Here is a 16,710-nt window from a genome sequence, read left to right on the forward strand (position 1 = left end):
ATAGAAGCTGAGACAGCAGTGGGTCTAAAAATAGCACAGTCTTCTTATGAGCTCTGCAGCAGTTGGGTAGAAAATAACTTGAATGGTATAGTTGTGATTCGTAAGGGAAATGTTCATTCAAATGTTTTGGCTAATGAGAGGTGGTCTGCAGGTTACATTTATGACCCCTTTCTTAATACTCGCACTCTACCTGCCTAATAATTTCCTCAATCAGATCATTTTTGTGTAATTCCCAAAAAACATGAAACAAGTGTATCCATGCTTCTCTCTGGGCTTCTTCCTTATTTAAACATTTAAGAGGGGTTCTTAAGGGGACTGGCACTCTTTGCAATACAACACGGTACAGATGAGGTACAGCAGTTTAAAATAAGGTCTTGATGTATTTGCAGTAGTCAAGACCCTTCCTCACCTGTACAAAAGACATGATCATATAGATGAGGAAGACATTTGAGCCTTCTTATGAAATTTAATCTTTTAAAATTATTTCCAAAGTGCTGTCACACAGAGCAAGGATTTTTAAACACAGCTTTTCCAAACATCCTAGTTCTATTTTGGATGTTTATTTTACTTTTGCACACAGAAACATTAATTTGCAAAAATCATCAACTACCAGGGTCTAAATTATTAGCCACCCTGATGCTAATAGTCAGTTGTGTCTCCTTTTTGCTGGATAGCAGCCTGCAGTCGTTTGCTGTAGTTTTAACCAGTCTTAGACACGTCTCCTGAGGAATCCCAGCCCATTCTTCTTTGGCCAATCTCTCAGTTTTTTTTTGGTCTGTAATCTTTTCAGGCCCTAGTGATGGTCCTCTTTGAGACTACAATTCCTGACTAGGTTAAGTCATTCACTGGCATCATGGTAGTTGTTCTGGGATCTTTAAACACATCCCTCACTAGTTTTCTTTCCAGAGTCTTTGAAATCTTTCACTTCCTACCTCTGCCAGGCTTGTTCTGGACTGTGTGACTCTCATTGAATTTCTTGATAATCCTTCTCACTCCAGTTCTTGACACTTGGAAATGCTGTGATAACTTTGTATATCCTTCTCCTGCTTTGTGAGCATCAACAATTCTTTTTACTCAAGTCTAAACCGATTTCTTTTGTTTTTGCCATGATGCTTTCTCAGTGACAGCTCAAACCCTCACTGGAGTTTTTATTGGGTGTATGAATTTAAAAATAACCATCAGTTTTAACTTGACTTTACTAGCTTTGAGCATCACTAACTTAGAGCTCATCATAGCACAACAGAAGTTTGAGCTATGTTTCGACAAAAAGTAGAGTTCTGAAGAGGGCTAACAATTATGACCCTGGTTTTGTTTTATTTTGGCAAGTTAATTATGTTTCTGCGTGCAAAGGAAAGTAATTTAAGCCGTGTTAAAGAAACCCTTGCTCTATTTAATAGCATTTGGGAAATACTTTTTAAAAAGTGGAATTTTCATAGGGGGGCTAGTGATTTTGTCATCTGTCAAAAGACTGAGTCTAGAAAAAAAAGGAGCATTCCCTTTATAAAGAACTATAGACAGAAATAACTGTGAGGTGTCAGATGTTGGCAGGATTAAAGGGATAATACATTTTTCATCATGAGTCATCCATTAAAAAGTCATAAAAGTCTAAATGAAATCTTGGTTTTAGTCACCTGCAGTAAAAAATGTTTAACTTGTGCAAAAATGTAACTCTAGAAACGTAGCCATGATGGACATGGAAAAAAAAAAACAATACATGACCAAAATATGAACACGGGTAAATAAGAAAAGCAGTGACTGCTTCATTAGCATTTTATCTTTCTTAGTTCTGCATCAATCAACATGCATGAAACAGTTAAAGAGGGCTTTGAAACATGGATGATATGACTTACCAAGCTGAGATATGTAAATGATATGAGAGCAAACACAAATGCATGCTTAAGTTTTTCATTTCACAGTAAAACAATGACCCGTAAGATTTTGTTTTCAATCTCTGTGTAAGACAAAGGCATCAGGAAATAGGAGCTCAGCATACAGTTATGGAAAAATTCTCTATTAAACATTCCCTTTTCACTAAAAAACAAAAATCAAAACAGAGTAAGGCTCATTTACCTTCAACATAATTCAACCACACCTTTAAATTAGTACAGTTTCAATATACAGAGAAAAGAACTGAAGGGATGTCTTCACCCTTAAGTTCTTCAGTTTCCCTTAACTCGAGAGTTGATGCATTGTAACATGAATACAAATGTTCCTCAGGGAAAAAGGATTTAACATTCAGTTTTACATAACTGTTAAAGGGAAAAGAAAAAACAGAAAAATATGGCATGTTGATACATTATCATCAAACTTTTATCTGCATAAAATCACTGAAGTTGGGCTTATTATGGAATGTAGAAATCTTTAGAGTTAAAGTTATTTCACTATCATCAGATTTAATGTTTAAGTGATTTAAACCCCGAAAATAGTGGGTAGCCATGTAGAGGTATAGTATTTCTATCTCTTCATAAGAAAGAAATTCAGAAAGTAGTGGCTTTGACAAAACAGTTTGAAACTGAAAGATGTCTGTTTCTTCATCCAAGAAAGAAAGATAAAGTATAAAAGACGATATTTTCTGTGTGGTCAACTACTCCATATGTTAAGGGGTTTCATGGTGAGAAACACCATAACTTCAACTCACATTTACAAGTTTCATGTTGCAACTTTTGCAACTAAAAATGAAATAAACAACAACTTGTTTGCATCAGTGTTGTCATTGACTGTCCAAACCTGTGATTTGGTCCTTAAAAAAGAGCAGTGAGTAGACACAAGGAGAAGAAAAGAAGGAAAGTATGACCAACAATAGAGGTAGAGAAGAGATTTTTGACATCATATCCAGCTACCGACAGTGGTCTCTTTACATTGTTGTTACATCATTTCACTGCAACATGCAGAGGAATGACCATCTAAACACAACCAACCAATTCGTAACATTTTTCACATATATCAGGAAGAATGGATGTGATCACCTTTACTACCTTAATGTTGTTTGCCTTTCAGAATGGGACAAAAGAGGACAGAGGCAGGAGAGTTAACCTTTTAAACTTCTCTACCTTTACTGCAAGGCAAGGGTTGTCACTGTCCTGATTAGTGGTGACAACACCTGATGAACAAAGAGAAGATCCAGCAATTTCAGTAATTAAACATCTCCTTTGCTGCATAGTAAAGTCACAGGTTAAAATAAATTCAGAATATCATACAGCAGCTTTGTCACAAACAAACAAAAATATATGTCCTGATAACACCAAGCACAGGCCTTCCTGTGTAGACCTTTAAAAACATCCTGGTGTTTTCATGACTTGATGCAAATCCCATCCCTCATTATCTCTCTCTGGCTGAAGGACAACCCCTGACAGGCCTTTGAGAAAACGAGTAGTAGGACAGGAGTCAGATGAAAGGTTACAGTGACTTTGCAAAGATGTTGGGTGAAATCATAGTCTGTATATTAAGATGGATAGAGCAACAGCTGCCTAAGAGTGATGCCCAAAATGTAGAAATGTACAGTCATAGACCTTGCCTCCTTCAAATTAACAGATGGGTCAAACTTTAAAGATGAGATACACATAAAATTTATTTTTGTCAAACAGAGTTTTACTTGATAGCAGTTATCCTGCTGATGTATGTGTGTTAATAATTTCTGAGTAGTTTTATTTAGGCTAGCATTCAAAGGTAAAAAAAATAAAGCAGATGCATCTTAAAGATTGACGATCTCTGTTGACCAATGTGGCTCAATAAGGAGTAAATAAAAGGGAAAATGTAACAAAAATGGAGGGCTGGCCTCACTTTTGTTCTATGGAAAGACCCAGAGTTACATCGTCCATATTAATATACAGTAAGTGGCTGTGATGAATCATAACAAGACAGAGTAGGGCAGTGTTTCCTTTAAAAAGGACATAAAAGTTTTGTACTCAGGCACAGGCTGTGTAAATTTAAAGTATTATATCAAGAACTGAGCCCTTATGTTCAATACCTAAAGGTCTGACTTGACATAAAGCCACTGTAATCCCACACCTGACTCCTGAGGATGAAATGGGATTCTCTGATGGTTCACCTTGAGCTGTTAGGGTACGAGCATTAGCCTGATTTCAAAGGGCTACTTTGCATTACAGGTAGATAAAGTCTTCTGTCACATTTTGCAAACACCAGACAGACCTTTCAGTGTCCTTCTTTAGATCTGCAGCACCAGACCTGCAGCTGAGATGTTGTCCCCTCCACCTGCAGTCTGATAAACCTCAGTGCACACCAGCACTGGAGCTACACAGATCTCGTAGTTTTCCTCATCCCAGCAGCTGACAGGCCTGCTCTCCTGTAGAGGGATCCGCTGGCTGCCCTCCTGTCGGCTCACTGAGAAGGAGTCGTCCATGATTAGCCTTGCCTTACTTGGGTCGATGTCATTGGAGCCACAGACGTGGCGGTTTGCTGTGAGAGAGGCTTTGGCGGTGGCTGACATGGTGTTCTTCCACTGGGAGCCTCGTGTCACAATCATGGCCTGAAAGGCCAGCGTGTGGACATGAAGCCTTGTCAGTGGCTTACCCTCACCGTTGTTTGTTTCTCCCCTACTGTCTTTGTAGCGCTGGTTTAAAATGCGGTAGACCTCCCGCATCTGGTCAAGGACAGTAGCTACACGGGGGTTTGGGTCCGACAACACCGTGATGTTGGAGCCTTTAAGGAGACTGAGCAGATTTGGAAGCTCCTGTTCATTCATCCCCAAAGAGTCAGCCTGCAAGGAAGAGTGAGAATGAGTGATTATAGTCAAGACCTGTCTTTAACTGAACTGTGCATCTTAAACAAAAACAAGAAAAGCCCTGCTGTTGCACTGAGTGACATCCAATCATTATTATCTACTCAGCCAGTGTTTAAATGTTGAAAAAGTAAACCGTTTGTGAATGTAGTGACAGCAGGAGCCATATACAGTTATGGAGTTACACAATAGAAAGTCAGCTGTGCCAGGCTATTTAAGTGGGCATAAATGTATTCTACTGCCACATTATTCATTAATGTTCATAAAAAGAACCAGAAAGATAAAACCTTTAGCTAACTACTGTATTGGCCCAAATATAAGACAGGGTTTTGCTTTGAAACACACTGTGAAAAAATTTTGGTTGTCTCATATTTGGGGTCTAGACTTTTAAATGCCAATTAAAACTCCCAGAAAAAGATGAAGCCGTTTATCTTTATATCAAGTACTGGTCAGGACTGAGTTCAGCTGTCACTCACAGCTATGGTGTCAGCAGAGACACACTGATCATCAGGGACAGAGTGGTTTTAAAGAAGGCCAAACAGCTGACAACTGAGGCAGAGCCATGATATAAATAATGCTCTACCTTATGGATACAGGCTTTGCAGGTGAAAGTTATCAGAGCGAAGGGGACGTCCACTTTTATATCTCTAATTATATGCATGGCATATTGAGCTATCAAGCTTGAGTTGGCAAACATGCCAGACATTATGTACCCTAGTATCACATAAGTACAGGAGACTTAAACTTTTGTGTGCAAATCTATTTAATAAGTTTAAACATTCAAATTTAGTTTTGAATGGTCTTCTTAAATCTGCCAGAGAATGTTTACATTTCACTTCTCTCTAGAATTCTTTTTTAATAAGAATTTAGATTTGTCAGCCCTGTGTTTAACCTGTCGCTGATTTCTTGTGCTTATAATTTGTTGTTCAGTCATACATACACGAGGAATGACGTAATGAAGAAGGTCTTCCATTATACTCTCTTCAACAAAACTGGCCATCTCAAAATGGACCCCAAGCTTTGGAGATGAGGTGGACAGGAGGTCAGCCAGGCGGGAGAGGAGAGCATCACGCTCACCTAAAATGAGAGGAACCAAAGTAGAGAGAAAAAATTATAACAAAATACAGCTACATGCCAGGGAAGAAGAAAAGAGATGGGCAAAGACACAGCAAGAAGACTCTCAGGCCATACAAAAAACAGATGTAGTGTGTGATATTGCTCCAGAAATAAAAATTAGACAACAAAGTCACAGCTTGGGAAGTTATAAAAACACTAATAGAAAGAGGTAAAAACAAAATTAGTCTCAGGTTTCTGAAATGTGGCATTGAAGAAATATAGTTCTCCACTACCACACATTGATACCAATAGAAAAAAATGACTTAAAAGCACAGTGGGAGTCACAGGTCAGTGGGAGAGAGAGAGGGCAGGGACACCAAAGAGAAAATATTTTGTTTCCCACACATTACTCAATTTGAACATTCACTTCAAACACGAATCATAGAAAGTCAAATGAAGGTGGTGGCCAACACCATCCTCCTGCCTACATCGCCTCTTACTCCTGCTGATTATCGTTAGCCATCAGAGAGAAGAACCCATCACAAGCACACCAGGTTCTCCTGACAAGCAGGTATAACTGATCGTGTTTGCGGGGAAATTGAACCAAAATCGTCTGCTGAAAGTGCATTTTCTTAATTTATGTGAATTTTGACCTTTCTGCCGGGTTCGAATAAATAAATAAAATACTTAATATCCAAATCAGCAAAAGCCTATAATTCTATGAACCTACTGTGCATTTTCATCTTTTATGATATTAAACTCACATAAGACTGTGAAAAACAAATGAAGTATAAATGTTAAACATCATCCTGTTTTTTAAGAGACACAAAAAAGCAGATTCTACTACTTATCATTCACAGATAATAAATAAAGGGTTGTCAGCATTTTCCTCTTACCTGCATGGAAGGGAAAGTTGTCCATCATCTGTAGTCCCCCCACCACCAGCAGATCAGGTTGGAAGTCTTCTAATTTACCAGCAAACTCCTCCATGGAGTCCAGGTATGGATTATGGTCATCACTGTGGACGATGTATCTAAGAGTAGAAACACAATCAGCTGACTGGCTTGTCATTGGTTAAACTATTTAACAACCAGGACAGAGTCATTTGTCATTACTAATGTAGTCATCTTCTATGGTAATTAACACAGGGGTATCTCAGGGCTTTTTCATTGTATTTGAATGACGTCACTGAAATAATAAAAACTGTATTATCTGTATGCTAATGGTAACATTTTATATAATCATGTGCCTTTGTACAATCAAGCTCACTTGCACCGGCAACATAATTTAAATCTATTGCAACAAGCTTGACTCGCCTAAAAATCACACTGAATCCTACAAAAAACAAATATATGTTGAATTTGATCAACAGGTCAAGTATTTCGGAATTTGGACTTATCTTTTAAAACACACATTTTAAATTTAATTGGAAAAATAAGGTGTCAACTAAGGTTTTTCCTGAACCCATGAAAATACTCCAACTTCATTTGCACCAGGCACCAAAACGAGACAAACCTTTTGTTATTCTGAATCAAAATTTTGCACAAAAAAATTGCAAAGACTATAACATTGTCAACAAGAAAGAACATTTAACTGTGCACACAATTAGGATTCATGTTATATTTTGACTGTAAATGAATTGAATGCCTCTCACTATGGCCTTAACCTTGCAAAGAAGATGGATATGCCCATTTCCGTGTTTCTCACTGGCGAACCCATCTTACAAAGCTCCCATCTGAACCGTTTGGGCCCAGTTAGAAAGTGACAGGACCAATCAGCGACAAGGGGCAGCAGAGTCGTAACGTAAGCAAGCACCAATAAGAGGCAGGTGCAATTATGGTGGAAAACATTAGCGTGGATGCTGCTAAAGCGCCAATTTTATCAAACCTTGGCAACATTTCTTCGTTAAAAGAAGAAAAAGGAACAGCAGTGAGTTGTTTTCTTTTCAAAAATGAAAAAAGTCGTGTACCGACATGTATACAGTTGCCATGGTTCATGTTATGCAGTTCTATAGAGTTTACTCCTTCTGGAGGGGCGCAGCTTGATAGCTGCTATGTCACATGTTTTATTGCTATGATTGGTAAAGATGTGACAGACAGAATGTTCATCCAATCCCCCTCCAAATTTTTTTTTTCCAAAGGCTCTGCCCTTTCCCGAACACTGTCTATGAGAGATACACAGATGGATGTATGAAACACATCCATCTGGCGTGCCAGGTTACTATGACGTGCCTTTATTTGTAAAAAAGTGTTCGCAAAAGAGACTGGGTCTTAACATGGGAATGGGCTCTTATTTCACATTTTTTAATGCTAGTAGATGTCATCAGTGTAAGAAAAGGAGAAAAAAGATATTCAGTAATAATGTCTCATTTGGATTTGATGGCTATCAGAAGTCCCCAGAGTATTGCTCATAATGGTTATTAAAAACCTGCCTGATGTGTATGATGGAAAAAGAAGTGTATATGATCCCTCGTAATCTACAACATGCCAATCACTTGCTCAGCTAACACTGACCTGTTGGCTCTTCGTGAGGTAAGGGGCCCCCAGCGGGCCCCTGATGGATACTCCAGGATCAGATGAATGTCTGGCTCTTCTATAATGTTACCTGCCACTGAAAGGACACACCGAGGAACGAGAGGCACAATAGCATTAAAATGAAGGAGGCAGAGTTTGGGAAATAGCCACATAAAGTAGAGGAAGAAGGATTTTAACAGTGCTCATGTGTGTACCTGTAATGTGCTGGGACAGGACATCAGTAAAATCAGGGCTGAAACTCCCCCCCAGCAAAACGTCACATCCCTCTGTTGCCATGCGACCAGCCATTACTGGGGCATTACCGCCTACAGACCATCTGTTTCCAGGTAAGTCACGGGATGCTTCAACCAGCTCGCTGAAGAGGGTATCATTTAACATGAAACGCCTACAAAGAAAGAAAGAAACAACGCTAAATTTAATACCAGGAACTGGTGCACCCACATTATTCCCTTGATCACCTCTTCACTGTATCATGTGGGGGAAAAATGTGTTTTAAAAGTGCTGAGTAAATAAATCCATCCTGTATGACCAGTTTGACCTGTCTGTTAACCATGTACACTGATGTAGCTAAAACAATGTGCAACAGTGTGCCTCAGATTACTTTTAAAATGGACATGTTTTATTATATAATGCTCCATGTAAAAGCTGATGCTAGATGGAACACCATGAAAAGACGGGGCAAGATCACAAATGTTAAAAAGACAGAAATGTATTAAAGCTGTGGTTTTAGATATGAGGGTTGGTATGTACAGTAGTGAATACATTTCACTTAAAAGGCACAGAAGATGTTAAGACATGTTGTCTTCATTAGGTTACCTTTAATGTCTTATATGTATTTGAACAAAAAACCATTCTTGGTTTCTACAATTTAGAAATTTTAAAAATAGATTCAGAAGGCCATTGTTGTGCAATGCAACTCTAAATAGTGTTGTCAAATGGTTGTACTTTATTCTTACTGTCCTTCTAACCTTTTTAACTTTAACTAAAGTGCATTTTTAGTAAAGAGGCCAATAAGGAAGTTTCTGTAAAGTAGGTCAAGAAGGAAAATGCAACACTATCCAGAGTGCACTGCACAACAATGGAAGCCTACACATGAACTAACTTTAATTTTCTCAAAATACAAAAACCTAGTGTGCTCCTACACAAATGTCAATCTAATGGAGTAAACATGTCAAAAATAAAATGATAATGAATACAAACAAAAATCCTGGGTTCCCTTTGGAAAGTCTTAGTTCCTCTATTATACCTGGCTATACTCAGCTGATTTAGGTAGCTGCACCCCTTGTTGCCAGAATATTTCAAATATAAAACAAAAAGTAAAGAAATCTGTGTTTGGCACATTATTTCTTTGTTGTAACAATGCTTCTTGGCAATAAATTTTATACCATTGGAAAGTCTGTTTATTACCTTTTTCAATTGTGCTGAATTTGTAAGGAACATGCATTTGTGGGATGAGCAGCAGAGCTGAGTATGTGGGTTGTGCCCATGAAAAATTTGCCAAATCTTCTCTGCCAATACCAAACAGCTGATTCTGCCATTGACTCTTGTTTGGTGTTTGGTGGATTGGATGATTGAAGTTTGAAGAAACAAGACATATTGGCAATTTAACAATTTATTCATGTAACAAATAGGAGCCTCAGTAGCATGTGGAAGAACCATACACAGCCACAACAGCCTGGCTCCTCCTCCTCATGCTGGTCACCAGCCTGGTCACACACTGCTGTGGGATGGCATCCCATTCTTCAACCAGCATTTGTCGTAAGTCAGCCAATGTGGTTGTGTTGGTCACTCTGGCATGAACAGCACACCCAAGCTGATCCCACAAGTGTTCAATGGGGTTAAGGTCAGGACTGCTGGCAGGCCGTTCCATCTTCTCCACTCCCAAATTCTAGAGGTACTCTCTGATAAACCCCACTCTGTGGGGGTGAGCGTTGTCATCTTGGAGGATAGAGTTCTTGCTGACAGGGTGAAAAAACAGTATTCTTGGGGTGTCATCTTCTTGGGACGCCCACTTCACTCCATATGGAACTTGGCCTTCAGTTTGGAGATGGTACTAGGGCTCACTCCAAACAACGTCGCAACTTGAAGTTGCCCAACCGACGGGCCCTATCTAGATCAGTCAAACGTGGCATGCCAATTCTCGAAGCAGACATCTACTGACCACTGTAGCAGGGCCCATGCTCACAGGTGCTGCCAATCAGGCACCTGATTGGCAGCACCTGGGGGTACCAGAAGCTCAAAACAAGAGTCAATAGCAACGGCAAAATAAGCTGTTTGGCATTGGCAGAGAAGATTTGGCACATTTTTCATGGGCGTAACCCACATACTCAGCTCTGCTGCTTATCCCACAAATGCATGATCCTTACAAATGTGGCTCCATTGAAAAGGTTAATAAACAGGCTTTCCAACAGTATAAGATTTATTACCAAGAAGCATTGTTACAACAAATACATAATCTACCAAATACAAATTTCCTTACTTTTTGTTGAAGTTTATTTTAAACCTCACACCTCTATAACTGAGTCTGATGTACTCCGAGTACAGCAAGTGTAGTATTCAGATTCAGAAACAGAGATTATCCACGTCATCAATCCTTAGGAGGGAAACTTGGGCATCACAGTTGCTTTTATACACAATATAGCACAGTAAAAAAAGAAAAATGAATACAACAGAAAAAGGCTGACAAAGAAAAATGTAGAAAAGCACAAAGTACTGAACAGTAAAGGTGTTGCATAGAAGGATTAATGAAAAATCCAGTTTTAAACCAGTACTGCATGCTGGGTATTTAATAACTGAACAGTTTAGATTCAGTTTTGCATGGATGGAGTTTATAAAAGAATCCATAGCTTTGGCCATAAAGGCTTCCTGTAAACAGTATCTCTCAGCTGAGCAGACTTATCAAATCAGTATATTTTTAATAACAGTTGTTTTATATAATTTTATGAGATTACCCTGGTACTGGTTCATGCTAAATAAATGGAAATGATTTCTGACTCATCACATAATCGGGGTATGTCCAGGAAATCTGACATAAAATTTAATACTTCTTAAGACCCTCTTCATACATTTTAAGACCCACATGTGTTTTAGCTGGCTAAGGTTAAAACTGTGAAGGCATAAAAAAGATGCTTACAGCATTTATTATTGTTGTATGCTAATTAGGGCTTAACAATTTAGGAAAATAATCTAATTGTATTTTTTTTCCCCTAATATTGCAATTGCGATTTAAAATGCAATTATTCCTTAACTTAATTTTTATTCCTAAATAAATAAAAGGGCTGAAAAATTCTTTAGAAGTGTCAAATTCTGATGATTTTGACTCGTATACCAAATTGGATATGAATTGTTGTATTGAAGGTTTTTTGTCGTTCTTATATTTAATTAAAAAAGTACAACAATGAAGATTTTTTGCAGATAATTCTTAAAAGGCACATGAACGATTGTGTGATATGTCATGTATAACATTTCTGCTGGAAAAAAAAAAACAAAAACATTTAAAACTGGTATTGTGACACAATTTCAGGTCAAAGAAATATTGCACCTTTTGTGATTTGAAAATTGCAGCAGGCCATATTGCGATTTAATCTAATTTTCATTTAATTGCCCAGCTCTAATGCAAATAAGCCATCTTGGTGCATTTTGAGATTAGACTTTGAGGAAAAAAAAGACCGGGTCTGTGCTGACAATGGAAAGTCGAATTTTTTACCTTAGCGACTCAAACATAATAACACAGTCTTTGAGTATCAATTTACAGATTTTGTATTGCAGTAAAAACTTATTTATCAATGCCCATTTCAGGATAGTTAACATTCTTTAATTCAGAATTTTAAGCATTGATGTGTCAATGATCACTTTATTGTTGCAGCTGATTAGCTATAGCTCCCTATAGCTGAGTTCTATCAATCTTAATTTATATCCATAAGTTTTCATAGGCTGTGAATCCTCCCAACACACCAGGGTACTACAAGGAGAGTATCCAATTTTGGTTTACTATTGAGGCACCTCAGTCACACTGAGCAGCCAGTCAACCCCCCTCCTTTGTTGCATACCAGCGTACTAAGCTAATATAGAATATAAAGGTGTTTTCAATCTGCCCAGTTAAAATATGATTTATGTTGTTTTGTACTGCATCTCTTGCTGCAATTTCTAGACCTTATAGTCTCACATTTAAGACTTTTAAATACATTTTTCAAAACTTTATTTTCAATATAATGATTTGTCAACCTTTAATACTTTTTAAGATCCTGCAGACACCCTGTTAATGCATCTGTTTCCAACTCAGTATTGCTGTCTGACACTGCAGGTGTATCATTATCTGGTTACACAGAAAACAGAGGCTCATTTTAACTGACAGAGAACACACAGAAAAAGAAGTCAAAGCAAACAGAGCACAAAAGACACATTTTATTCTATGACAGCTGATCCCAACTTGGCAGGCAAACCCTTTCATCTCTTCTGTTACTTGTACAAACCACTTAACCATTTTTTACTAGTGGGTCACCGAGTGATGGAATGTTTTCTATATGAATTTAGCCTTTTTCAATCCTTCACAGTCACAAACTCAGCATGAAGGCAAGTAAGAAAGAGCACAGAGAAAAACATCATAACTCTGAGCTAAAAAACAAAAACAAAAAAAACTTGGTTTCATAGTTTTCTGTCAGTGATAAAGGTTTTTTGCTTTTAGGTGTTTGTTACAGACTATGAACAAAAGCTTACAGGTGCCAGATTAGATAAAAACAGCAGTGGACAACTTGAAGAGGAGAGAGGGGAGATGAGTTCAACAGCATAATGCTTCAGGATTGTTTTTGAGCAAAAAAATGATAAACATCAAATACTGATAAACTCTGGCTTTACTTGTGTAAAATAATGACAAGAGAGAGAACATAGAGCTGGTTGTAAAGATGTGACCGTAGGTAACTTAAGAATAATGCTCCACACATCCATGGCAACATTTGAATGTGTTTGTTAAAGAGCATGTGAGAGAGAGATAATAAGTCAGGAGTACAGAAGCCTGAGGGTCCAACAAGGAAACTCTTTTGAACTTGTCCTTAGCTGTGCTCCATAAACTATCTACCTCATGTTTTTCTTCATTATGCAACTTCACTACCACACCTTATGTTTAAAAATTCAGCTAAGCCAAGAAGTCATTGACAGACAAGGCTTATGCATTCAAATACTTGTATTAAACTCTGGCAACTGTGGCAGAGTAGGTAGAGTTTTAACCAGAAGCTCTGGGGTTCTGGGTCTTAGGCAAGACATTGATGCATCAGTGGCATGTGAATGTGTACAGAATGCGAATTAATTGGACTGGTTAGTACCACTGACTGTATATATATATATGTATATATATAAATATATATACATATATATATATATATATAAAAACAGCCTTTGCTGTGACTGTGTTAATGTGGAGTGCCCAGGTGAGAATGGGCAAGTGTGACCTGCAACTTAAAAGTGCACAGTTGTCAGATGACTAGAAATGTACTGTACAAGCTCAACTATTTACCTTTTCCTAGTCCTATTTAAATAACCAGACTGTGGATTTAGGATTAATTCTCTGACCTTCAACACAATTAATAATTTAATCACACAAAACAGGCAGCCAAACTTACTCTGCAGCAGCTCCTGGTGCGAAGAAGTAGGCGAAGCTCTCAGCCAACTGCACTGCATTTTCTATGTAGTTATGATGAAGTGGCTGGTCTGTAGGAGGGAGGCCAATCTTATTAAGCAATGATACACCGTCCACAATCAAATCCACACAGCCTCCAAAACCTGTAGATGAAGAAGCAGGCAAAAAAAACAAAAGACAAGGACAAATTAATATGTGATTAAATACACAAACTAAATCAAGTGTAGGATTCAGATCCTGTAGCAAAATAAAGGAAGAGAATAAAAAGATAGCTAAAGAGAGACGATGTACCAAAGATTTTTTTTATAAGACCTTGCAGTATTAGTACAAACAAAGCATGGAGGAATGTAATACCAGGGTGTGAGCTTTAGTAAAATGAGTAGAGAAATCTGGACATGTGCAGCTGCAGTGACACTTGTCCTCCACGGGGGTTTGTCAAATGATCCGTCACATTTTCAGCTGCAGGATCAAACTTCATTACTCCATGGCCTTCAGCTACAAGATTTTCTAACAAGTATGAACAAGGCCCAACATACTCAGCAGCCGCCCTGTCTTTGTGCAAACCTGAAAGGTTTGATGGAAAAGCTCACATTTGAATTAGTTTTGAATATTCAACCATGCCTGAGATCTAAACTTCAGGACTCTGTGTTTGCAGGAGATTTTTACCACTCATATCTAGTGTTCTACTATCTTCTGAATTTGAATACGTTTCAATTCAAGAAAAACACCTTAAGCACCCTAACACTTAAGGAGCAGATCAAGTTGTATTTCATACTGTATGGCTGTTGATGTGATGTCACTTTACCTAATTCTGAGTAACAGGACTGACTGTGTGGCTGTGCCTGTTGTTGAAGCGGTTAAAGGTTAAAACAGATGGTATGATCTCTTCTGTGTGTTTGTACCGAGGTCCAAAGATTTTCTTTTTTTTCTTAAAGATTTGATAAGATCATCACTGTCAAGATAAAGGCCAGTCACATAAACATGGTCACTGATAAAAAAGTGCAAGGCAGTATGATGTCTTCAGGTGGGTTATTTCACCCATTAATGTTAAATAGGTATTTGTACTATAATTTCTTTTAGTAAAATGAGGGTTGAATCTGACCTCAGTTTGATTTCCCACAAATTAAGGTAGTCAATTCTTTTGACACTGTTTTAAAATACTATTTTTGATAAATTGCAATGAATGACTAATTATAACCAGGGCTGCCCATTTAAAATTGCAATTACTGCGAGAATTTCTATTGTAAATTACTATCAAGTTTCCTCTTTTGAAGCAGTTTTAAATCCAGCCTAAGGGAAATGGTGGCTATGCTGTCCATTTTACTTCCCTAACACTGCAGAAAAATGGTAGACGGTCAACGAGGATCAGGAGTCTCTGTGGGGTCCTGTTGGTTAATGAAGGGTCTATGCTTAGAACAAACTGTTCCAGATGGTGAGACAAAATGCTGATCCAGACTAATATCTGTTTACTGTGCAGATCATCCATGATCAGTCCTCTCAAACTACACCCATATACCACACCTCACTGTGTGTTAGGACTGGTTTCAATACACATCTGCACTAACCTGATCTGCTCAGATACATTTGCAGACAATCACCCTGAAATTCGTGCAATTATTAAAATAAATAATTAAAAATGAGAAGCTAATGTCTGTTCACAGAAGAAAGGTTCGCCTGTTGTTTTCCCATTTTTAACGCCATACTTAAATTAAGACAAATGTTAAACATCACACTCGGTGTATGTCATTTGTGGTAACATTTACAAGGTTTAATATCAAGTTAAAATTTCAGGTCTGGTATCACTTTATTTAACGTTAAGATACTCAGAACGGTCCAAGTCAATTGAAACCATTAGACACGGAATTAATTTTGTCACCCGGTTAAATTTGAATTTAGAAATCCCATAAACACATTAAGAAATGTTAGACTAGCTACCGTTAGCATGCTCACACAACCCCTTGCACTCACCGACTGCCACTCTCGGTCTCGCGATGTTGTTCATCCCAACTTTACGTTCAGCCCGGAGCAGGGAGGACAGCACGGTGTCCAGCCGGTCGTCCAGCACGGCATTCTGGGGTGACCGGAACCACAGGGCTAAAAGAACCACCAACAGTGACACAAGAGGCCCATATTTAACCCACGAAACCCTGCCTCCCCCCTCCATCGCTCAGTGACCAGCTCACACTGAAACAAGCTCTTTCCGCCCGTTAGACCAGTTACGAGCGGTGCGATGGGAGGTGTGTTTGTTGTGTAACACGGAGTGTCCCGGTTATAATTTTATGCATCGATATTAAAAAAATGTACAGGTAAAAGGGACTGATTAAAAATTAACACCACTTGATCAATATTTCAGCGTTGTTTACCGTCTTATATCTATGGTTTTAATTAAAAAAGGATTCATGTGGGGACTTTGATTTCACCAGTCACCGCTAGAAAGCTGCGTTGAAAACAAACCACTTGGTTTACTTTGTTGGGGGAGGGTTTGTTTTTACTGACAGCAAAGCGGAAGTGGATAAGAAAAATACCTAAACATTTCCAAACATTTTAACATTTCCTTTTTTCGACCCATCATTTGGTTTCCCTTTACGAGTACATGTTGGCCATAAATAATGCATGTATATTATATACATATATGTATAACATTACCGCTTAAATCAACAAATGATTTAAAAAAAAATAATACTGCGTGTTACTCGCACTAATTAATCCTTTTGATGTATAAGCTTACGTTATAGTTAAAACCACGAAAC

The 16,710-nt window shown here is 38.1% G+C and overlaps 1 protein-coding gene across 1 annotated transcript; it reads right to left on the bottom strand.

Moving 5' to 3' along the window:
• Positions 1-1,891: 1,891 nt before the first annotated feature.
• On the bottom strand, positions 1,892-16,140 carry adpgk2 (ADP-dependent glucokinase 2). Its single transcript, XM_041793145.1, has 7 exons — positions 15,929-16,140; positions 13,944-14,103; positions 8,523-8,713; positions 8,308-8,404; positions 6,691-6,827; positions 5,679-5,815; positions 1,892-4,717 (listed from the first exon to the last, which is right to left on the bottom strand). Exons 1-7 carry the CDS (start codon positions 16,122-16,124, stop codon positions 4,166-4,168), a joined length of 1,470 nt encoding a protein of 489 aa, XP_041649079.1. The 5' UTR covers positions 16,125-16,140; the 3' UTR covers positions 1,892-4,165.
• Between the last annotated feature and the right edge of the window lie 570 nt (positions 16,141-16,710).

Source organism: Cheilinus undulatus, linkage group 1 (assembly GCF_018320785.1).
Source record: "Cheilinus undulatus linkage group 1, ASM1832078v1, whole genome shotgun sequence".
In the NCBI taxonomy this organism is placed as follows: Eukaryota; Metazoa; Chordata; class Actinopteri; order Labriformes; family Labridae; genus Cheilinus; species Cheilinus undulatus.

What these genes read in the sequence shown, in the direction of transcription:
- adpgk2 (XM_041793145.1), bottom strand. Translation starts at nt 16,124, where the DNA reads ATGGAGGGGGGAGGCAGGGTTTCGTGGGTTAAATATGGGCCTCTTGTG. An exon ending in GCACCAGGAGCTGCTGCAGA is followed by an intron (nt 8,714 to 13,943) that starts GTAAGTTTGGCT and finishes CTTTCTTTGTAG; the next exon opens with GCGTTTCATGTTAAATGATA. An exon ending in CAACTTTCCCTTCCATGCAG is followed by an intron (nt 5,816 to 6,690) that starts GTAAGAGGAAAA and finishes CTCTCATTTTAG; the next exon opens with GTGAGCGTGATGCTCTCCTC.